Source organism: Elgaria multicarinata, chromosome 21, assembly GCF_023053635.1.
Source record: "Elgaria multicarinata webbii isolate HBS135686 ecotype San Diego chromosome 21, rElgMul1.1.pri, whole genome shotgun sequence".
NCBI classification, from domain to species: Eukaryota; Metazoa; Chordata; class Lepidosauria; order Squamata; family Anguidae; genus Elgaria; species Elgaria multicarinata.
The window spans coordinates 1095401-1118865 of NC_086191.1; the positions used below are offsets into that span (position 1 = coordinate 1095401).

The 23465-nt window shown below is 48.9% G+C and overlaps 2 protein-coding genes across 2 annotated transcripts; one reads left to right on the forward strand and one right to left on the reverse strand.

Moving 5' to 3' along the window:
- Positions 1-894: 894 nt before the first annotated feature.
- NAXE (NAD(P)HX epimerase) lies at positions 895-8526 on the forward strand. The gene is made up of 6 exons (XM_063145908.1): positions 895-1074; positions 2496-2604; positions 3747-3857; positions 5324-5437; positions 6450-6597; positions 7865-8526. Exons 1-6 carry the CDS (start codon positions 920-922, stop codon positions 8065-8067), a joined length of 840 nt encoding a protein of 279 aa, XP_063001978.1. The 5' UTR covers positions 895-919; the 3' UTR covers positions 8068-8526.
- Positions 8527-9100: 574 nt separating this feature from the next.
- LOC134411952 (G patch domain-containing protein 4) lies at positions 9101-20071 on the reverse strand. Its single transcript, XM_063145676.1, has 8 exons — positions 19981-20071; positions 18100-18260; positions 12938-13011; positions 12015-12107; positions 11049-11153; positions 10311-10411; positions 10102-10152; positions 9101-9682 (listed from the first exon to the last, which is right to left on the reverse strand). The coding sequence occupies exons 2-8, from the start codon at positions 18179-18181 to the stop codon at positions 9253-9255; spliced, it is 936 nt and encodes a 311-aa protein (XP_063001746.1). The 5' UTR covers positions 18182-18260; positions 19981-20071; the 3' UTR covers positions 9101-9252.
- Between the last annotated feature and the right edge of the window lie 3394 nt (positions 20072-23465).

The following is a 23465-nucleotide window of genomic DNA, read 5'->3' on the forward strand; positions in this document are numbered from 1 at the left end:
ATATGAAGTGCAGCACTCACAAGAGTGAGGGAGAGAAGCCACAACGGCTGCTTTCCCCCCTGCAATCAACACCCCCCCCCCATACAGCCATCAGGATGAGCATCCATTGATAGCCTTATCCTCCAGAGTCTGACTCTGCACTGGGTGAAGAAGTCCTTCCTTTTGCTCTCCTGAATCTCCCACCACTGAGCTTCACGAGGTGACCCTGCTGGGTTCTAGTATTACGAGAAAGGAAGAAAAATGCCTCCCCGTCCACATTCCTGCCTTGAGCAGGGGGTTGGACTCGATGGGCTTGTAGGCCCCTTCCAACTCTGCTATTCTATGATTTGGCATACGTGGCAGTTCCATTGTTGGCTGCAGCCCAGGTGAAGAGGGGACAACACACACCTGCCCACCGAGGATCTATCAGGTGTTCGTGTGTCAGGATATTCCTGGCGCCCCACTGGATGGATGAGGTCACCACGGGCCCGTCTCAGACGCCCACTCAGAAGAGGCCCCCAGACACCCCCCACACCCCCATACCAACAATGCCCGCGTGTGCAGCCTACTCGTTTCATTTTATATATTTATCGCACTCCTATCCTGCTTAAAAGCACAGCCTCTCTAAACAGAGCTATCGTATAGTCCCAAAGCAACCTCAGCTTAGGTCTCCGGGCCAGCGTTGCCTGGCGGCAACGAGGAAAGGGATGAGCAGGGAGGGAATGGCACTCTGCCCGTTCTCAGAGGCACTCGGGACAGAGTGCACCGCCTCTCCTCTGCAGGCGCCTCCTGCGGGGCGGGCTGGCGGGCTCGTGAGCCGCCCAGGCGGAGCCCTGTCTGCCGCGGACGTGGAGAGGCCGAGCCGGAGGGCGCGCGCTGACGCACGGTCCCGCGCCGCCGCCTCCATTTGGCGAGGAAGGAGCCCGCCCGGCCGCGCCGCATGTCCGGGCTGCGGAGGGCGGCCCTGCTGGGACTCGGCCTGCTGCTCTCGAGGGCGGCGGCTCCTGCCGGACGCTGCCAGGCCCGCCTCTGGCCGCCTCTCCAGGCCGCCGCCATGCAGAGCGCCGCGGGCGCGCAGGGGCTCAAGTACCTCGGGTAGGGCGCGCGCGGGCGTCTGGGGCGCTGGGAGAGCGGGGGCCGGGCCGGGGGCCCAAAGGCCGCGAGCAGCGCGGGAAGAGCTGCGTGGCTCGGGGGCCAAGAGGGCTGGGCGCCAAGAGTGCCCCTGAGCAAGCACAGAGTGCGCTGCCCCGCTTACTGACCAGCCGCGCACCTACTCGCTGAGCGCATCGCGTCCTGCGCTGCTGTTTAGATGCCGAATAACATGGCTATACTCATCCCGGAAGAGGTCTTGGAAGAACAGCGGGGCTTTAGAAAAGAAGGAATCTGTGCATGCACAGAGTGCCTCTACCCGTCTCCTACCTTTGACCCACCTCCAGGACGAGAGTAGTTTTGCCCACAAGCTAAAAACAATGGTTGAGGTATAGAAGTCAAAATGTCTGAGGGTTTGCTTTTCTGGCAGTCCCTATATTGACTTTAAATTGCATTTTTTCAAAAAGGTCGTTTTCTCAGCCTTCTTGTGGGGTTAGGTTGGTGGTCTTGATCCGTGCCCCTCGCTCTTGCTCAACGGGATAGCAATAATTAAAGAATGCACCATTGATTGTTTACATTAGTGGGATGATAAATTATAGTTTCTGTAGTAGGTGTAGCCTGCCTGCATGCCTTATTTAAATACATTTGGTTGATTAAGCCAGAATAGGATTAATTGGGGTGTCACCTGATCGTATCGTAACCAGGGTTGATGGTATTGAAAGCTAGAGAGGCCCGGGAGAATGGGACGGGCCACACTCCCCTCCCCCAATCCTTCTCCCAGCATAGGTCATCTGGGGGGGCGGCCAAGGCAGTCTCCACACCAGAGCCAGGCCTGAAACTAGATTGAAATGGGGTGCAGATAATTGGCCACCCAAGAACATCTATTAGGGTGCATTCTTTGTTTCACGCACGTACATGAACTTGCATGTTTTATGTGTCATGACAAACATGTGGCACAGCCATTATTAGAGACTGTCGGAACAAAACAAAAGTAGAATTTGGAATGGAGAGCCTAGAAATAAGACAAACCTGGCAAAGAAGGCGGCTGTCCTTGGCGCGTGACCACTGTGACCACCCCAGTACAGCACCCTAAGTTCCCTGCCTATCTTTGGACTCACAGTCAAAAGGAGGCACCTGTCCCCCCTGGCCAAACCTTTGCTCTTCTTCACCAGGCAGGGCAGAGGCTGAGCAGACAAGGCGTTCCTCCAAGTAGTTTGTCCATAGAAATAACAAGAAGAACCCTAACCTGTAGCAGGAACCAGGGAGACCCAGGTTCAAATCACTGCTCAGCCAGAAAGCCCATTTCAGGCTCACTCACCCCATAGGGCTGTTGTGTGGTTTAAGGATGGGATGTGTGCGTGTGCGTGTGCGTGTGGGCTGATGCCCTGCGATAAAACTAATGAGAGTTTCTGTTCTCTCCCAACCAGCCAGAAGGAAGCTCAAGCCATAGACCAAGAGCTGTTTGATGAGTACAAATTCAGTGTTGACCAGCTGATGGAACTGGCTGGGCTGAGCTGTGCCACAGCCATTGCCCAGGTAGGTGGTACCTGCCAAGAGCCGCAAGCAGTATTAAAGACCAGTGCGGTGGGGCTGGGGAGTAGACCTCCCCTCTCCAGTGTTTTGGCCAATGACTGCAAAGGTGCTGGGTGACCACCTGGTGCTTCTTTCTCTTAATGTCATTAACAATTACAGGTTGCTAACATTATTTAATAAATAAAATGGCAGAACTCGCAAACCTCACATGGACCACTTGAGAACTCCGTGCTGTTTAAACCACATTCAGAGGATTTCGGATTTATACGACTTTCTGTTTTAGCTTTCTGTGCCAGGCCTGTATGAGTTACATATATATATATATATATAGTCATGGTAATCCATATTCTGTGCCTAGAGAAACTCAATCCTGCAACCAAAATAAATTATACAAATGAACCAAATTGGGACCCAGGCTGCAGCTGTGTGGAATCTAAGCAGGAGTGGACCTGGCTGTCCTGCGGTGGGGAGACCCCGGGGAGCCTGTTATAAGAGCAGGATTTGAAGTATAATTATATATATAAAAAAAGAACCACAAATGTGGAAAATTCATTTTGCTTTCGATAGTGATGGATAAGAGAAGGGTGCTGAAGCCCTGTCCCCAGGCCCTGTAAACGTTATTTATTTACACTTTCCCCCACTGTAAATTTTCTCTTCCAAGAAGACTTCAGAAGCATAGATACAGAGTGTGTTATCAGACGAGCGTGTTATAGCACGTTCGTTACTGGCCACTCATGGAGGTTCGCGGGTCCTTTTGACTACGGCGTCCACCTCCTGCGCGTCTTCTCAGTTTTAGCGTCACAAAATAAAATTTTTAATTCGACTCTTCTGAGGTTGCGCTACAAGATGCCCACTAGAGGGCACTGTCCCTATGCCTTATTCTGGACTTATTCAAACAGGCCATGTGCTTGTTTCAAAGGCGGAAGAGAACCAGAAAAAGAGCCCAGGGTAAGGAAATGCGATCCCACCCCGCCTCATGATCCTTATAATCAGAAGCCTGACCTTTAAAAAAAATAAAAATAAAAGTGAGATCCTCAGGATACTGGATTCTTTGCTCAGCACCACAGTCCATGGGCTTTCTGTGCTCCCATGGAATTTGCCTAGACACAGAAAGCATTGCATTTCTTCTCTCGTTCTACCCTAAGGCATACCCAAGCAGCTCCTTCACCGTCAGCCAGCCAGCTGTGTTGATTGTGTGTGGCCCCGGGAACAACGGCGGAGACGGCCTGGTTTGCGCGCGGCACCTAAAAATGTTTGTGAGTTGCTCCGTTCCTTTCTAGTCCAGGGCAGATTTGCAAGTGAGCCTTCATTGTAACGTAGCGTTGGCCTTCTCAAGATGGCTACTGTGGCATGCAATGCAGAAAGCAAGAGTTTTATATTGGTATGCCCGTCCCTTAGAAATGTAGCTCTTTGGGTGGTGATGGTTGTGTAGATGTAGAGGAACATAGGAAGCGTCTTAGGTTATACCAGGTCAGGCTGTCTCCGTCTCACCAAGCCCTGGTTCTTTTTCTTTTGAACTTTATTATTTATTTATTTATTCACTGATTGCATTTCTATACCGCTGAAGCTTTCTGAGTGGTTCACAAAAATGTATTTATTTAAAACTATATTATTTAAAATTTGTAAAGGTACAGCTAAATGTACTACAACATTTTTAGGTTGACTCTCCAAAATTGACATACTGCGTGTCAGGTGGACCACATGCTTCTGATTTCTCATTCATATAAGATTGAATGGGAACCAGAAGATTTAAGGGTCTTCAGCAACCTGAAAGGCTGCCAGGCAGACGAGGGAGCAGCGTTGTTCTCTGTGGCTCCAGAGGGGAGAACGAGGACCATGGGGTGGAGGTTGCAGGGAAGCGGATTTTGGCTAAACATTATGAGAAACGTCCTCACAGTGAGAGCTGTCTGGCAGTGGAACTGCCGGCCTCGGGAGGCGGTGGGCTCTCCTTCCCTAGAGGTTTTTCAATAGAGGCTCAACAGCCACTTGTCAGGGATGCTGTAGCTGGATCGTATGTTTTTTGGTGTGTGTGTGTGTGTGTGTGTGTGTGTGTGATACCAGAAACCAGCAAGAGGCTCAAGTCTAGGCATTTTGCTGGCTCAAGAGCCCTCCCAGGAGAGGAGAGCCCGTGGACGGAGCCACATTAGGTGCTGGGAGACCTCTTTACTGCCCAGGGACAGACTCCAGCCTCTCGTTGCTTGAAGGGCCACCGGTCCAAGGAACCGGGGGCTCCAGTTCTTGTCCTGGCACCTCCTGACCCTAGGAAAAGATGCCCCCTGATCACCAGAAATGACGCACACGCTGTTTCTGAGGATGAAGGGCTGCTAGCATTCCAGCATACCCAGTTGGCCGGGCCTAATGGCATGGCACAATGGCAGAACTTAAAAACAAAACAAAACTAGGGTTAAGAGGGTCTTGGGAAAGCTGAGAATGGAGCCATCACACAAGATGGAGCCATGGTCCATCTAGTTCAGCAGGCAACGAGACGCCCCCCGTGGCTATTGTTCTCTCGCAAATGATGCTCAGAGTGAGATTACCTCTGCACTTGGGAGATTCCGTGTGTGTGTGTGTAGCACATACTTTGTTTTATGGATTTATCCTCTGATTAGAGTGTCTTCTCACTTACAAAAAATATTAAAATGATCACCATCCTGACTAATACTTGTTGAGACCAATCAAGAAAAACACTGAGCCCTACGTGATCTACATTTCTCTTTTGCAGGGCTATGAGCCAACGCTGTACTACCCCAAACGGCCCAGCAAGCCGCTCTTTGAAGGTTTAACTACACAATGCAAGAAAATGGACATCGTGTTCCTCTCGGAGTTTCCATCAGAAGTAGGTAGCAGCCCTCCTTCCCTCCCTCCCTCCCCTCCCTCTTTCCTTCCAGTCCAGAAGTGTGCATATTAAATCAGGTTAAGAAAGAACAGAAAGAAATATAATTCCTGTTTAATGGCAGTAGCAAAAATATTAGTCACCAAATAAGGAAACAACTGACTGCTCTCTAGATATTTGTAGCTTGTAAAACTATGGGATATGGCTAATATAATGATGTTGACATACGTGATTCAAACTCTGGAAGGTGGTTTCAGTGATACAGATGGATTAAGACTATCTTGGGAGAGAGTTCTGGGGTATTCTGACATACTGTGGTACAATGCAATCCTATTCATGTCTACTGAGAAGTAAAACATTGGGTTTAATGGGACTTATTCCCAGGTAAGTGCACATAGGATTGCAGGATAACATTATTAATTTGATTTAATCAGGTTGTTTTTCATTTAAATAGTCCTGTATGTGATACAACAGTCATGTTCTAAATAATGGGAGGAAATCTTTGTAAAAGATTTTAAAATCTTTTAAAACTAGAAATTCTGCTCTAGTCCTCATCCACTTCTAAATTGAGAGCAACAGCTTTCTGTAGCAGGCTTCTTCCCTTTGCCCTTCCTTCTCCCCCCCCCCCCCCCGTCTTCCCTCCCTTCCTTAAAGATCCGCGACACAGTTGGGAAGAACCAGCCACCCAGAGCCTACTCTTTGCCTCAGTGCTCTTCCCATAATAAAGGGCTATTTTGGCTTGAAACACCTGAGACTCGTTCAATTGGGGTTGTAAACAAGACTTATTTCCTACCTCTGTTTAAATTACTTTTCAGATGTGTCGTCTTACTCTCTTTGTTCATGGCTTCTGCAGTTTATATTGCTACAGTTTAATGTTTGTTGTTGATGTTCTAGCAAAGAGTAGAGGCTAGACATCCCGTTTTTCCAGTCCACTACTAGTAATTCCCTGTCAGACCATCCCTCTGTCACTCCGGCCCATGGCATCGCCTTAAAGAGGCTCCCCTCTCGTTGGCAGGCTGCACTCATTGACGAAATCTATGGCCTGGTGGTGGATGCCATTTTTGGGTTCAGCTTCCAAGGGGCTGTGCGGGAGCCCTTTGCCACTATCCTGGCTACGTTGGAGAAGGTCACCGTCCCCATTGTGAGCATTGATATTCCATCTGGTAAGTTTGGCGCCGCCTGGGCTGATTTGGCGGGTGGGGGGGAATACCCAAATAGAGTTGGTGACTTCCTCCATTTTTGCGTGATGCTTTATTACTTTAAAAGCTTAAATTGAGTTCTCTTTCCTTAAGGTGGTTCAAGGTGGTAAACAGACAGTATCAAGCAGCAATATTGAAAACAATCTTAAAAAACCAAACAAACTACCGTCCACAAAAAACAGCTTTAAAGAGCTGTCCCCCTCCCCGCTAAAGGGTAGTGAAGTTCTTAGCCAAACGCCTTCTCTAAGAGCCAAGCGTTTACATATTACCTAAAGCAGCACAGCATTGGGGCCGGGCAAATCTCTGTTGGCAGAAACACTGAGGAGGCCCGTGGCCCTCCAGACCTTATTGGACTACAGCTCACATCATCCCTGTCTATTGGCCAAGCTGGCTGGAGCTGGACTTAATAACTGGACAAGTCCATAGCAGGGCAGATAGACTTAAGAGAGCCAGATCCTGAGCCTTCCAAGTTAGGATAGCAAGAGAGCAGGGACGGCAGCATGGCGTGCAAGAGATCAGGAGGTCCCTGGTTTGAATTTTGGGGAAATGGGTTCCCGGAACAAGGCCCAGTCAGCTCGTGACCAGTTTGGCCTCTCATGAAGACGGCGGGATTGTAGGTCCGTAGTTCGGAAGAGATTGAATTAACCTGCATTTTCCATATGGACGGCCTGACGTGGTCTCACGAGCAGCCCACCACCCTGGGCGTTAGACCCCTGTAGATTCATAAACATTCAACTATTCTTGTCCTGCGTTGGTTCTGTTCCCCCTTTCGCGGTTTGAGTCCTTGTGAGAGAACCCCCTTGTCCCTCTTTTGTCCAAGTCTGACCTTGGCCACAAATGGGCCTCCCCCCTGCCTGTCCCTCAGGTCCCCATTTGCAACATGGAGACAATATGCTCCACTTCACAAGATTATTGTAAGAATTACAAGACAATGTACACCAAGCACTTCAGAGCCTTCAAACTAGTGTACGGGTATTATGCCTGTGAAATCCTCTGGCCAGGAATCCTTTTCCTCTTCATTTGAAGAGGGCTGAGGGCCGTCGCAAAGAAGCATGGCCTTGTGAAAGTAATTCTGCCTCCCCCCACCCCCCTGCCAGCTGTGCTGGACTACAACTCTGGGATGGTGGGAGCAGCAAGCCCTGCGGAGGGGGCCTGGTTGGGGGAGGCGGATGTCAGAGCAAGCGGATGGTGACTCCATAACCGTGGTCTCTCTTCCCCTGTGGTTCTCCAGGCTGGGACGTGGAGAAAGGCAACCCTGGCGGGCTGCAGCCAGACATGCTGATCTCACTCACTGCACCCAAGAAGGCAGCGAAGCAGTTCACAGGCCGCTACCATTTCCTGGGGGGCAGGTTTGTGCCTGCAGCGCTGCAGAAGAAGTACTCGCTCAACCTTCCTCCCTACCCGGAGACGGACTGTGTCCTGCGTCTTTCCTAGAGGCTGGCCCAGCTGGGGGCTTCTGTTTCGGTGGGCTCTGGAGGAGGAGAGATAGGGAAGAAATAGGCTGGGTCGGGGAACTGCGGGTGAAGACGTGAGGGTTCATCATTTCATGTCGTGAACTAGGCTTTTTGGTAGCAGCACTGGTTCCTCTGTGGCCACGTAAGCTGGCCATGGAGAGGATCTGGGAAGGAGAGAGCGTTCAAACCTCCTCTCTCTGCGAAGAGAGAACTCAACTAAGTGACCGCTCCAGATCTGGCTCATAAAGCTCTGAGCAAGTTGGTGGGAAAAGAGTGTTTTCCACCCAGTTGCATCGGTGATTCTAGGCCAAGGAAGGAGACGTTCAGGGGCAAGGTAGGTTTGCTCTCAAAGCCTGGGCAAAGAAGTTGCTTTGCTAGAATCGAAATGATCCTGAGCCACAACGTCTCAAGATAACTAAAGGTCCTTGTTGTCCTTCAATAAAAATGTGTTACACCTATAAAAAGAATGTTTGTTTTTTAAACTCTTCATCCAGACAGCTGAAGCACTTACTAGACACCGTTTAGATGAGAGATTCTCGGCAAAAAGACCGCGGGTCCAATCCAGCCCCTCCAATTCCTTAGGTGGCTCAGTGCCACGCCAGTCCGCTGTTATTCGGCACATGGAGAAGTCGTGGACCTTCTGCTTGTGTTGTTTTTGGGGAGTGGGGGTCCCAGCCCTGCTATCAGCCCTGCTGCAGCTGAATGGACCCTCCCCTGTTCAGAAGCAACAGCTGAGGGGTGGGTAACTTGGACCCTGAGGGAATGCAGCCAGTTGGGGGGGGGGGAGGAGATATGAGGCCACCCTCTTCTCTCCCCCCACCCCCACCTCAGATCTCCTTTTGATCAGCAATTTCCAGGGAGCAATACTGCGTGACCCTGCTTGTGGACACCTGGTTGGGGATGCCAGACAAGATGGGCCTTGGCTTGAGGCAGCAAAACCAATCCATGCAGCCTCTCAGACTTCATATCCATGTATTTTAAACACATTCTTTCTGCATTTTTTCCACACACATAGTGTTTTTTATTTTATTTTTACTAAAAAGGAGATGATACGTCAGCTGGTCTCCGTGTCACAAGATGAGCCAACTGGGCCGAACGCCGTTCACAAAGGACGTCGCCAGAAGAACGGGGCTCCCGGAATTGGGGCATGCGCCCCCCTCCCCCTTCACTGCGATGCCCTCTTTGCCTTCTTCCCCCTGCGAGTGGCAGCTCCGGCCCAACTGTCCTCCCGCTCCGTGGCTTCTGCCGGCAGCTCCTTGTCCTCCCTCCCTCCCCTCTGCTCTTGCAGCTTCCTTTTCTTCTTCCTCCTCTTCTTCTTCAGCTTCGTCTTTCTGGGTTCCTCCTCCTCCTGCTCCTCCTCCTCCTCCTCTCCTGTCCCTTCCAGGCTCTCCTCAGCTCCAGCACCTACATCTCTCTCCTTGCCCTTCTTGGCTCGCTTCCGTTCTCTATCCACACAGCTGCTGCCCTTCAAGGCTGCCTCCTCCCCGGCCTCCGGCTCGCTCTTCTTCTGCTGGATGCGGCTTGCCAAGAAAGCTTTTTCCTGCTCTTGCAGCCGGGCTAACTTGGCACTCATGGTGAAGCCGTGTCGAGCGCCCCTGGAGACAGCAAGGGTGAGACACACGGCGCATTACAAAGCAGCCCACGCTGAAGCCCCCCACACCTGGCCACAGCTTAATTTTAGAGGTCAGGATTTCAGTTCATGCACCAGTGGTCAGGAGGCAGAAGCCGCGGGCCTGCTCCAGCCTGCTCCATGTGGCCTTGCCTAGCCCACCAATTCTCTGATGCAGTAGGGTTAAGGCAGCGGCGGCAGCAGTAATACCAGCGGGTAGGAAGCGCCAGTGGCCAGTTTACGAAGGTTGCAAATTGTTTCCCCCTCCCCCAGCCCCGGGTTCTCAAGCGGAGCCCACCACCGCTGCAAAGGTAGCTGCCATCTCAATGCTGACCTGCCTGTGCCATTAAAACTATCCTTCCCAGAGAGCTGGGAAGCACAAGCTGGCTGGAACACCATACTCACTTGTGGGCTGTTCTGCCCCCACAAGCCTGGACCAGCTCTTCATCAGTGAGCCTGCAAAAGAGAGGAAGGAAGTCGAGGAGGAGAGGCTCCTGCCCAGAGTTCTTCTCTTGCCAGCAACGCAGATGCTCTTGAGCAGAACAACCTCGGGAGCAGTTGACTGGGCCCAGCCAACTGGACCGAGGCTGAACCGGCCAAATCCCACCCATTACCTCCTAGCCGTGGACAGGTCAAGCTTCTCATCCTCATCGCTGCTGTCCGAAGAGGGAGCCGGGTTCAAGGGCTGCTCTCCGCCAGATGTCAACGTGGCTGCCTGAAAGGGGGCAAAGGTGGAAGGTCAGAGCCGGCTGCAGCTGCCTGCCGCCTGGCAAGGCTGGCTGGGGAAGCAGCAGAGAAGGGAAGCAAAAGGAGTGGCCAGAAGGAGCAGAGACCCAGCCAGCCCAGTGTCCCGGTTCCCAAAGGGGCCGAGCAGAGACCTCCAGAAAACCCGTCAGCAGGGCAGGAAGGGAACAGCCCTCCCCCATTGTGGCTCTCCACCGGCTGGTATTCAGGGGGTAGGCTGCCTCTGAACACAGAGGTTCTATGGGGCCACCATGCCGAGTAGCCACTGCTGTCCCTCCTCCTCCTCCTCTGCGAGTGGCAGTGGAGTCCATCCATTTTTATGACGTGCTTTAGCAAGAGCTCTTTCTTTGGCCTGTCCTCAATCGGCTGCCAATCCATTTCAATCCTCTGGACCCCGGGCAGGCAAAACCTGTGTTCAGGTCCTCCCAACGTTTGAGAAGCCACACGAAGCTCTTGTGGCCCAATTCAAGACCATTCTGGATCCACCTTCTGACTGGCAGCGCTCCCCCCCACTGCCCAGAGCAGAGCCCACGACTGCCGGCATGCAAAGTAGACGCTCTACCACTGACAAGCCTCAACAGCGCTACAGGTTCAAATCGTGGCGTCACCTTCACAAAGCGGCCGTAGAGCATGTCCTTCCCCACTTGCGCTTTACGGGGCTTTTTATTAGTTATTGTTCCAGCCTGCCCAGAGACCTTCACTTGGACACCGTCCTAGGAAAAGAAAAGGGGAGGGGCTTCACAAACATGGCTGCAGTGAACTTCACAACAACCCTGCAAAGCGCGCCAGTGTCCTGATCCGTCCCATAGCACAGGGGCAGAAAGAAGGGAGGCTTGGCCTCAACACCCCCACCCCACCCCGGGCGAGATCCAGGCTGAGCTGGGATTTGAAATGGCCTCCCTGCTCTTTCACACTCTTCACCACTACAGAGCACCTGCTCCTGGCCCCCAAAAGGGCTGCACTTCCTGTCAGGCGTGGGAAGAGGATGCTGAACTCTGTTTACTTGTGGTAGGGACAATACGGCTGGGCTACCCAAGCATGTTTGTACACAACCTGGGTTGGAACATAGAATCACAGAATAGCAGAGTTGGAAGAGTCCATTGAGTCCAACCCCCTGCTCATGCTTAGAGTAAAGCCACTGAAATCAGTGGGACTTAAGTTAGTCAAGGCTAAATCTAGTCTCATTGATTTCAATGGCTCGACTCTAAGCATGGCTACATTTGGATCCAAGCCAATATAATAACAGGACTGTGGATGGCCAAGTGACCCCCCTGGAAGACAGCACCACCTAATCCAGCACGGTGTTTTCCACAGTGGCTGTCCAGATGCTTCAGGAAGCCCACAAGCAGGTCAAGGAGGTAACGGACTTCTGCCACCGTTGCGCCGTTGCACACAGATTTAGGAAGGCCCAGCCAGCCTTTAAATCAGATACTCCCCTAGCTTACAAGAGCCCCAATCCACAGGTTTAAAGCCGACACCTTCAATATCCCAACTGTGACAGAGCTTGTGCCTTCTATGGGTCGCTGCTGACTGGTACCCAGACCAAAGTCAGGTCTACCTGGTGCCTTCTTTACCTGCTCAGCCTCGACAGCAATGTTAGCAGCAGATGCATTGAAGAGGTGGTCCCACCAGTGGAAGGTGAACTGCTCAGCTGAGTTGTGGCCCACCTGTGTCGGGAAGAGGCAGAAGTTACAAACCCTGGCTCCTCACGGGCCCCCCACAGACCTCTCAAGACAGTAAGAACTCCCTAAATTGGAAGGGATCCCCAAAGGCCGCTCATTCCAAGTGTGTGTGTGTGGGGGGGGAGACCATGCAGCACCCCCCACTGCCCAGGCCCTCTTGATTCTCTAGCAATCTGCATTTTAAATTCTTTCCTGTTCAGTCAGCTATGAATTCCACAGCAGATGTGGATAACTCTCTGCAAACTTTAGCTAGAACTCAATCCACCCCACGATTGCATGAAACAAGTGTAGAAGCTGGGAACAGAAATCTACAAACTAAGAACATGAAGGTATATATATATATATATTATACACACACCATATGTTCTTACCACTGTATGAGAAACACTAACTGATCTGATTTACTCCTGTAAATACATATATGCAGATAATATATTTATCCCATGCTGACTCAAGGGCCTCTTTTTAGCTGAGAAGCAGTTAAAAATGTGAGTAATAACAGATGAAAGGGAATGGTGATTCATTTCAAGGTTCAGCCTTCCAGAAAGGAACAGGCAGCACCAACCTTCAGACCAACGAAACAGAGGCAAACCTTCAGAGTTTTTTTCCGAAAGGGAAATGATGAATTTAAGCAAGGGATGAGGGAAGGGGCAGCCATTGCCCGTGATGCAGAGTCCGCCCTCCTCAAAGTGCACCAGAGGCAACGTGGAGCTCGCCAACAGCACTGTTTCTAGCCCCTGCATGTCTGTTGGGCTTGCTGGCCTGGGTTTCGGCCGCCTGCAGCTTCACTGGCTCGAGAGCGCCCCCTTCCTTACCCCAGCTGTGTCACACTTCACTTTGACCTTTATGGCTTCAGAGATCCCATTTTCTCGCTTCCCAAGTCCTTTACCTAAAGAAGGTGTTGGTTTTTTTAAAAAAAGGAATAGGGGGGGAGGGGGAGGGGGAGGGGAAAGAAAAACAAAGGGGAGGGATATAAAAGACCTTTGCATCAAGTGTGTTCCAAATATGATCCCATACTTTTCGTAAAAGAGCAAATAAGTCCACAACAATCAAAAGCAGAACTAGAACGATAATGCAGACTATAACACCACGCAAGTGCAGGAAAAGCACAGAATATAAGATCACAGGAAGCTGCCTTTTTTAATGGTGTGCTGCTTTTAATGATGTGCTGGTTTTAAATGTTTGAATTAGTTTTACGTATTTTATGGTGTTTTTATTTGTGTTGTACCCCGCCTCGATCCAGAGGGAAGGGCGGGTAACAAATATATTATTATTATTATTATCATTATTATTATTATGCTGAGTCAGAGCCTCGGTCCATCTAGCCCACTATTACCAACACTGGCTGGGTTGACACATCACGCCAACCCATGGTGGGTGGCCAGTTACGTGGTTATGCAAACAACCTACTGTGCTCCCATCAGACAATCAGGCTAACAAGCTACACAGGGTAGTTTATTCCATTCCTCCTCCTCCTGTAGTCCTTCCCACCCAGCGGGGCAGGCATTCCCACTCCCTTCGCAGCAGGAATAGAGATTGCTTGAAAGGAGCAGAACAGCGGCAGTGCCTTTGGCCGCTCTCGCTGAGTAGCACTGTAAACCATCTCCGTAACCTATGCTGCGTGACAGACAACATGCTAACCCACCATGGGTAAAATAACCCTTACTGTAGACCTTAGGTTCTCAGGTCTACAGTAAATTCCCTGCTGCGTGGGATTTCCCTGCTGCGTGGGATTGAAACCCAAGTATGTGCTGTCTCCCTGGAGCACAGATTAGAGATGTGACTGAAGGGTTACCAAAGCTCATAAAGCCCATGGACACATACCCCTTTCTTCTCATCCATGTGGGAACAAATGATGTCGCCAAGCAGAGCTACGAAGAAATCATTTCAGACTTTGAAGCTCTGGGAAGGAAACTGAAGAACTTTGGGGCCCAGGTAGTTTTCTCATCCATCCTCCCGGTTCTTGGAAGAGGATTAGAAAGGGAAAGAAAAATACTCCGGATGAACGACTGGCTACGAAGGTGGTGCCGTCGTGAGAGTTTTGGATTCTGGGACTACGGGCTACGCTACTTGGAACATGGACTGCTGGCAAGGGATGGGTTGCACCTCACAAGGGCTGGAAAGAATGAGTTCGGCCACAGCATGAAGAACTTCATCAGGAGGGCTTTAAACTGAATCTTACGGGGGCGGGAGACGTAAACCTCGAGGCAACAATGGATGAAGGCCAATGCACCACAGTACAGAGAGCAGCTCCAACAGTGTCCCAAAATAGTGTCTGCAACAAGGTAGGAACAAAGCCAGACTATAAAGCACATGGTCTTCGATGTCTATATACTAATGCCCAGAGCATGGGAAACAAACAGAACGAACTTGAACTCTTATTACATGAAGGCAAATACGACTTGATAGGTATAACTGAAACGTGGTGGGATGACTCCCATGACTGGAATATAGCAATTGAAGGATATAACTTGTTCAAAAAGAACAGAAGAAATAGAAAGGGAGGTGGAGTTGCGCTATATGTTAAAAATACCTATCCCTGCACAGAAATACAGGCGGATGAGACTGGGAGCCCCGTCGAGAGCGTCTGGATTAAAATAAATGGGGCTAGGAATAAAAAGAATATGATAATCGGAGTCTACTACCGACCACCCAATCAAGGAGAAGACGAGGATGAAACTTTTGAGAAACAAATTGCCAGTGTTTCAAGGAAGTGTGACGTAGTAGTGATGGGGGACTTCAATTACCCTGATATCTGTTGGGAGACCATTACTGCCAAAAGCGGCCCTTCCAAGAAATTCCTGACATGTATGGGTGATAACTTTCTCCTACAGAAAGTGGAGGAAGGAACTAGAGGATCGGCAATCCTTGACTTGTTATTGACCAATAGGGATGACTTAGTGGATGAAGTGGCAGTTACAGGAACTCTGGGGGAAAGTGACCACGTCATACTTGAATTCTTGATGATGAAGGAGACAAAAGTTGAGTGTAGTCATACACGTACTCTGGATTTTAGCAAAGCTGATTTTAATAAACTCAGAACTATAATAAGTAAGGTCCCGTGGCAAGGGAGCCTAATGAGAAAAGGAGTGCAGGATGGGTGGGAGTATTTAAAAAAGGAAATGTTAAAGGCACAGTTACAAACAATTCCAACAAGGAGAAAAGATAGAAGACAACAGAGGAAACCAATGTGGCTCCACAAAAAGCTTAGAGATGACCTGAAAACAAAAAGGGATACATATAGGAAGTGGAAGGAAGGCCAGGCTACAAAAGAAGAGTACAGACAAGTGGCGCAGAAGTGCCGAAATGGCGTCAGGAAGGCTAAAGCTCAGAATGAGCTGAAATTAGCGAGGGATGCTAAAAGCAATAAAAAGGCTTTCTTCAGATATGTGAGTAGTAAAAGACAGAGGAAAGAAATGGTGGTTCAACTGCTTAATGAGGATGGCAAATTGATAACAGACGACAAAGAAAAGGCTGAAGTGCTCAATTCCTACTTTGCCTCGGTCTTCTCCCAAAAGCGGGTCTATGACCCCCCCTAGAAAAAGTGAAGCAGAAGTTGAAGGGGCAGGATTACAGTTTGAGATTGATAAACAAATGGTCAAAGAACACCTAATTTCCTTGAATAAGTTCAAATCTCCAGGGCCCGATGAACTGCATCCTAGAGTAATGAAGGAGCTAGCAGAAGAATTCTCAGAACCTTTGTCTATTATCTATGCAAAATCATGGAAGACGGGTGAGGTGCCGGACGACTGGAGGAGGGCTAACGTTGTCCCTATCTTCAAAAAGGGCAAAAAGGAGGAACCTGGGAACTACAGACCAGTCAGTCTGACATCCATCCCTGGGAAAATTCTGGAGCAGATTATAAAGAAGTCAATCTGTAAACACCTTGAAATCAATGCGGTGATCACTAGAAGCCAACATGGATTTGTCAAGAACAAGTCCTGTCAGACAAATTTGATCTCATTTTTTGATAAGGTAACCTCCCTTGTGGACCGTGGGAATGCTGTGGACGTCATATATCTTGACTTCAGCAAAGCTTTTGACAAAGTACCACATGACATTCTGATTAACAAACTAGCTAAAAGTGGGCTAGATGGAACAATTATTAGGTGGATTCACAGTTGGCTACAGAATCGGACTCAAAGAGTACTTATCAATGGAATCTTCTCAAACTGGGGAGAGGCAACGAGTGGGGTACCGCAGGGCTCAGTCCTGGGCCCAGTGCTCTTCAATGTTTTTATTAATGATTTGGATGAGGAGGTGCAGGGAACGCTTATCAAATTTGCAGATGACACAAAATTGGGTGGGATAGCTAATACCCTGGAAGACAGAAACAAACTTCAAAGTGATCTTGATAGGCTGGAGTGCTGGGTTGAAAACAACAGAATGAAATTTAATAGGGATAAAAGCCAAGTTCTACATTTAGGAAATAGAAACTAAATGCACAGTTACAAGATGGGGGATACTTGGCTCAGCAATACTACAAACGAGAAGGATCTTGGAATTGTTGTAGATTGCAAGCTGAATAGGAGCCAACAGTGCGATATGGCTGCAAGAAAGGCCAATGCTATTTTGGGCTGCATTAATAGAAGTATAGCTTCCAAATCACGTGAGGTACTGGTTCCTCTCTATTCGGCCCTGGTTAGGCCTCATCTAGAGTATTGCGTCCAGTTCTGGGCTCCACAATTCAAGAAGGACGCAGACAAGCTGGAGCGTGTTCAGAGGAGGGCAACCAGGATGATCAGGGGTCTGGAAACAAAGCCCTATGAAGGGAGACTGAAAGAACTGGGCATGTTTATCCTGGAGAAGAGAAGATTGAGGGGAGACATGATAGCACTCTTCAAATACTTAAAAGGTTGTCACAGAGAGGAGCGCCAGGATCTCTTCTCGATCCTCCCAGAGTGCAGGACACGGAATAACGGGCTCAAGTTAAAGGAAACCAGATTCCAGCTGGACATCAGGAAAAACTTCCTGACTGTTAGAGCAGTACGACAATGGAATCAGTTACCTAGGGAGGTTGTGATCTCTCCCACACTAGAGGCCTTCAAGAGGCAGCTGGACAAGCATCTGTCAGGGATGCGTTAGGGTGGGTTCCTGCATTGAGCAGGGGGTTGGACTCGATGGCCTTGTAGGCCCCTTCCAACTCTGCTATTCTATGATTCTATGATGGCTTATTTGGGGGAAGTAACTTACTGGGGTGGGGGGAACATCCTACAGACAACATGCTAACCCATCATGGGTTGTTCCAGAAAATAAACTCTCATGGGTTAGCATGTTGTGTGAATAGGCTGGTTGCTTTCCTAGCTCTTCCTGGAGAAACAGCTGCACGCAAAGCAGCACTGAGCTACAGTGTTCCTAGACTGTTAATTCAAAGCAGAAACGATGAACGCATGGTTTGCACTCTTTGCTCATCCCCACAATTCCTGGGTTAAACGACCCAGGAATTGCTACCATGATATGCAAATCAGGTCAATCTCAGATTTCATTTTAAAAGAAACCAAGGCATATCTGTTCCTTATGTTTACAAAAGATACACCTGAAAGTGTGTAGAGCAGAATTTTTAAACCCAGAGGGATGTCTGAGATTTGGGTTAGACTCAGCATTTATTAGTACCTTTTTTCTTATTTTTATAATTACACTAAGTTCCTCATCTTTTTGTCTGTGAAGACCTGAGTATGCAGACAATTCCTGGAGGAATCTCATAAAGGAGAAAGATGGGCGAAAAATCCAGCAGTGGGACTTGAGTGTTAGACATAGCTTCAAACTCCCTCCTACACAAAATAATATATGTTGCAGAAATTCTGCAGATTGACTTAATTCACATTTATATAAGTCACAGAATTCAGCTTTTCTTGGGGTAGAAAATAACCTATGTCCTTTTGTCCTATATTGCGATGAGTCTAAAGCTGTGCCTGCTCTATCCATAGTGGGGAGAGGTGAGCCCTACAGGTACATATATACAGGTAAGTCCCCATACCTTTTTTCCAGCCATGCCTCTTTAGTTGCTTTTCGGCAAATTTCAATCCTTTGCTCTTCTTCTCCACTGAAACGTTGCTCATGATGGAAGGTGGGTAGAGACATAAAGGGGACCTTTTAACTTAAAGACACCTGGTTCCTTGTTTTGCCCTCCAAGATCACCTAGTCATCAGAGAGAGAAGAAGATCATATGATTAGAGAGAGGCACTAACTCAACATGGCTTTAAAGCACAACATACCATTTCAAATTAAGGAAGTCAAAGTAACTTGCCATCCTCTTATTTCAGCCCCAAACACTAACAATAGGAACTGGGTTCTACTTTAAATTTCATACGCTATTGGGTGTATGGACACCGCCTCCTCCAACATTGCACAGAGGGATGCATTAACATGCCTGTCACACCATACCCCAGGGGGCTCTCATCTGCCTTCATTTATTTTGCAACAGCCTATGTCGTCTGCTGATTTAAACGCCAAGAGGATGTTGTTCCTTGGAATGAAAAACATAGAATAGAAAACCTAACTGTCCTACTGAACTCTAAGCAGGTAAGCTATGCGTCTTTTCTCTAGCTCAGGCCCCCCACCAGCTGTCTTGGCTTTTAAATCTAAGGAAGGTCCAGAGATGTCAAGGCTTAGAGAAAAGCCAGGGCAGAAAATCATAGGAAATCCCTCCAACCTGAAAATGTTTTTCTTTTTTCAGTTTTACTGACAGAAAAAAGTGAAGTTTTGGGGAACCATTGAAAATACTCCTACAAAATATTTTCTCTTTCAGAATGAATGAAATGCTTAAGACAAGGTTTTACTTACTCAAAACGGGTATTATGAAAAAATATATGTAAGAGAACTACAGCATATGCAGAAATTATTCTCGAGTTCTCCATTTCCAGTGTTATAAATACGCTACTAGTCCTTAATATTGTGCCTGTATGAAATGGTTCCCAAATGGCAAAAGCTAAGATAGTTCCCAAGCTGTATTGGCTTGCAGTTCACTCTATAATTAAGCATATTTGAAATTTGTTGTACAAAACGAAGGCTACAAAATCCTATACACACTTACCTGGAAACAAGTCCAATTGAACTCAACAGGACTTGCTTCTAAGTAGAGGATTGAGGCTACGACCCTCTGGACACTTACCTGGGACTAAACAGTGTGGATTTGATTTCTGAGTATATCCACTTAGGTTTCTTTTATGTAAACTGCCTTAGGACAGATTTTTTTTTATCCTAAATGATGGTCTGAAGATAGTAAAATAAATAAAATTGCCCTGAAAGTTTAATAAATATACTAAATAGTACAACTTTGGATACTAAGTTAGAAATTATGCATTTTATGTTGTTAATGTACTAGAGTACATTTAGCCTTGACAGAAGTTAAGTACTGAACTGCAATTGAGTAGAAGAAAAATAAGCTTTCCATAGCTTCAAAATTTCCCCAAATGTTGCATCTCTAGGAGGGCCAGACTGTTGCAGAACAAAGTGAACATTCAGAAAAGTGGGGTGGGATGTTCAGGCCCGGACTCAGACAAGAGGACCGGGGTGCTGCAAGCATTCCTCGCCCCCGCATTTTAGGCGTGAACGCGCGACACAGACGCGGGTTCCCACACCCACCCAGCCACGCACCCCCGGATTGCACTAGGTTGGCGCCAGTCTAACGCGGCCGGCCATCCTCCAGATGTGTTGGACTGTAACACCCATCATGCCCAGTTGCAAGCCAACACATCCGAGGGCGCATGGCCGGGGAGCGCTGCTCGGAAGCCGGAGGACAATAAGGAGGCGATGCTCCTTGGGGAAGAGGAGCGCGGTGTGCTCCGGGAGCTGGCGCTTGCCCAAAGGCCGCTCTGCCCCCTCCCTCCCCCCCCCCGCAGAAGACCCCCAAACTCACCCCTCCTGGGGCGGGGGCTGCCGGGCTGCTACGACACGCGGCACCGGCTAAACGGGCGCCGCAGCAGCTGCCATCTTAGGAAGAGGAGGCGCGGCCGGGCCGGCAGACTCCTCCCTGCGCCCCGGCGGCGACTGGGCTGGCCGGGGCCTGGGGCGGCTCTTGGCAGCTGCTCTGCCTCCCCACACGGGCTGGACTACGACGCCCATCAGCCCCTGCAGCTTGCGGGAGGCTGGCTCAGCTAGGGTGACCCTATGAAAAGGAGGACAGGGCTCCTGTCTCTTTAACAGTGGCATAGAAAAAGGAATTTCAGCAGGTGTCATTTGTATATATGGGGAACCTGGTGAAATCCCCTCTTCATCACAACAGTTAAAGTTGCAGGAGCCCTGCCCTCTTTTGAATCTGGTCACTCTAGTAGAGCTCCTGCAGCTTTAACTGTTGTGATGAAGAGGGAATTTCACCAGGTTCTCCATATATACAAATGACACCTGCTGAAATTCCCTTTTCTATGCAACTGTTAAAGATACAGGAGCCCTGTCCTCCTTTTCATAGGGTCACCCTAGCTCCACTTCACCCGCTGGCTCGGAACCCTTTGCACCTGGGGTGCGGGGGCGGCAGCTTCTGGCCTGTTCGGTCAACGCGGCCCCCCGAGCGCTTGGATCAGGAAGGCCGCAGCGGCTGCTTGGCCGGGTGTGGCGTGTGAGCGGAGCCAGGGCTGCTCCACCTCGCAAGACTCCCAACTGCAGGCAGAAATAGCCATGAACCCCCGAGCAGCCCCCGATGGCTTGGCCCTCACCTCCCATCACCCCCAAGCAACATGGCCAGTGCAAGTGATGCTTGGGCTTCAGCCCCTGCGGTGTTCCCTTGCCATGAGCAGCCCTGAGGGCACCGGCTCAGTGGCCATGCAAGCACCTGCTTGGCCTGTGGCAAGGCCCAGATTCAGTCACCAGCGTCGCCTGTTGAAAAAGGATGTGGGTTAGTCAAGGCCTTCTGCCTGAGACCTTGGAGAGCGGCTCCTCTCCTCTGCCAGACACAGGAGACAGCAGTACTTACTGCTCCGTAGTCTGGCTCTGCACGAGCGCCATGCTGGATCAGACCCAACGTCCATTTCAATGATCCTAGGAAGCCCACAAGAGAATAGCCTCTCTTCCTCTTGTTAGCCAGCATTTGGTGGCTTCCTAGACTTCTTTTTGTGGCACTTAATTCCAGAAGTTAATTAAATGGCCTGTGAAGAAATATTTCCTTTGGTTTTTGCTGAATCTCCTGTCCCATCAATTTCTTCAAATGACCTGATTACCACACATAATTATACAAACCTCTTACTGTATGCCCCCATCAGCTTTTTTCTGTAACCTAAAAAGCTTTTCAGATGTCCATCCGTCTCCCCCTTTCAAGTGCTCTATGAGGGAGATAGCAAACATGGCCCACGTTGTGAATGACAAGACAATAATGTTTACCACACCATCACAACAGCTGCGCTCAGATGAGGTCTTCCACAGGACACCACAAAGCAAAACCTATTTTTTTCTGCAGCAGAAGACGTAAGACATCACCGTCCAGTTGCCCTGATGCCTAGTGATGCGCCAGGGCAGCTTATAAAACAGTTTGCTGTTTTGATTGGTTTCAAGACTGTAACACTTTGTTTTATTATTGTATGTCACCTTCTGAGGGCTCCTGCCTTGAAAGATGGCCAAGAAACATTTTAAATAAAATAAGCACTCATTAAGCAGGCAGATTAAGCCCAACTACCTTTGATGGTTAGCAGTTGAAAGCAGCAGCACTCAAAAAAATCAGAAAAAAGATATCGACATAATACTGTATATCTTGACTTCAGCAAAACTTGACAAAGTGCCTCATGATATTCTGATTAACAAACTAGCTAAAAGTCGGCTAGATGGAAGAACTATTAGGTGGAACCACAATTGGCTGCAGAATTGAACTCAAAGATTACTTATCAATGGTACCTTTTCAAATTGGGGGGAGGTAATGAGCGGGGTACCGCAGGGCTCAGTCCTGGGCCCAGTGCTCTTCACCATTTTTATTAATGATTTGGATGAAGAAGTGCAGGGAATACTTATTAAATTTGCAAATGATACAAAATTAGGTGGGATAACTAATACCCCAGAAGACAGAAACAAACTTCAAAGTGATCTTGATAGGCTGGAGTGCTGGGCTGAAAACAACAGAATGAAATTTAATAGGGATAAATGCCAAGTTCTACACATAGGAAAAAGAAACCAAATGCACAGTTACAAGATGGGGGACACTTGACTCAACAATACTACAAGCGAAAAGGACCTAGGAATTGTTGTATATCACAAGCGGAGTATGAGCAAACAGTGTGATGTGGCTGCAAAAAAGGCAAATGCTATTTTGGGCTATATTAATAGAAGTATAGCTCCCAAATCATGTGAGGCACTGGTTCCCCTGTATTCACCACTGGTTAGGCCTCATCTTGAGGATTGCGTCCAGTTCTGGGCTCCACACTTCAAGGAGGATGCAGACAAGCTGGTGTGTTCAGAGGAGGGCAACAAAGTTATCAGGGATCTGGAAACAAAGCTCTATGAGGAGAGACTAAAAGAACTGGTCATGTTTAGCCTGGAGAAGGGAAGATTGAGGGGAGACATGATAGCACTCTTCAAATACTTGAAAGTTTGTCACACAGAGGAGGGCCAGGATCTCTTCTTGATCATCACAGAGTGCAGGACATGGACTAACGGGCTCAAGTGACAGGAAGCCAAATTCCACTGGACATCAGGAAAAACTTCCTGACCGTTCGAGCAGTACAACAATGGACCCAGTTACCTAGTGACCTCTCTCACCCTAGAGGCCTTCAAGAGGCAGCTGGACAGCCATCTTTCAGGGATGCTTTAAGGTGGATTCCTGCACTGAGCAGGGGGATTTGATGGCCTTCCAACTCTACTATTCTATGATTTTATGTAATGCTAGAAGGGCCCCCACCTACCCTGTCAACCAGTCCTTCCTTAGGTGCCTCACACCAGGCAGGCTGGCAGTAGAATTACATTTTAGTCAGGAACACAGGCATAAACGAACTATTTTTAAAAGTGGAGACATTAACAGGGAAAAGCCTGGAATGTAACCCATCTGACAGCAACATCATCTGGATTTTCCGTAGTAAGTGAAGAGCTATCAATTCCAGTGAATCCAGCCTAGTGTAGAAGCACCCGCAGATGGCAATTGGTATTTCAGTGAGAACGTGTTTTTTGGCTGCTCCGTGGATGCCCATTCTGCATTCTTGATCTTGAATCTATTGCTTAACCCAGGGACAGGCTGCTAGTGATTGTGCCAAGAGCTGCAAGGTGAGATGTTGGGGCTGGAGCAAAGAATCAGCCCAGGGCCCCAGTAGCTGCTGTCTTCTGTTTGCGGTCTGAGGCAGGTTTTACACTTGAATCCTCCACCCACGCAGTGACATTGTAAAGCAGCTCTTTGGGCAGCCCATGTCCCTGCGGCCCTACAGCACAATGCCC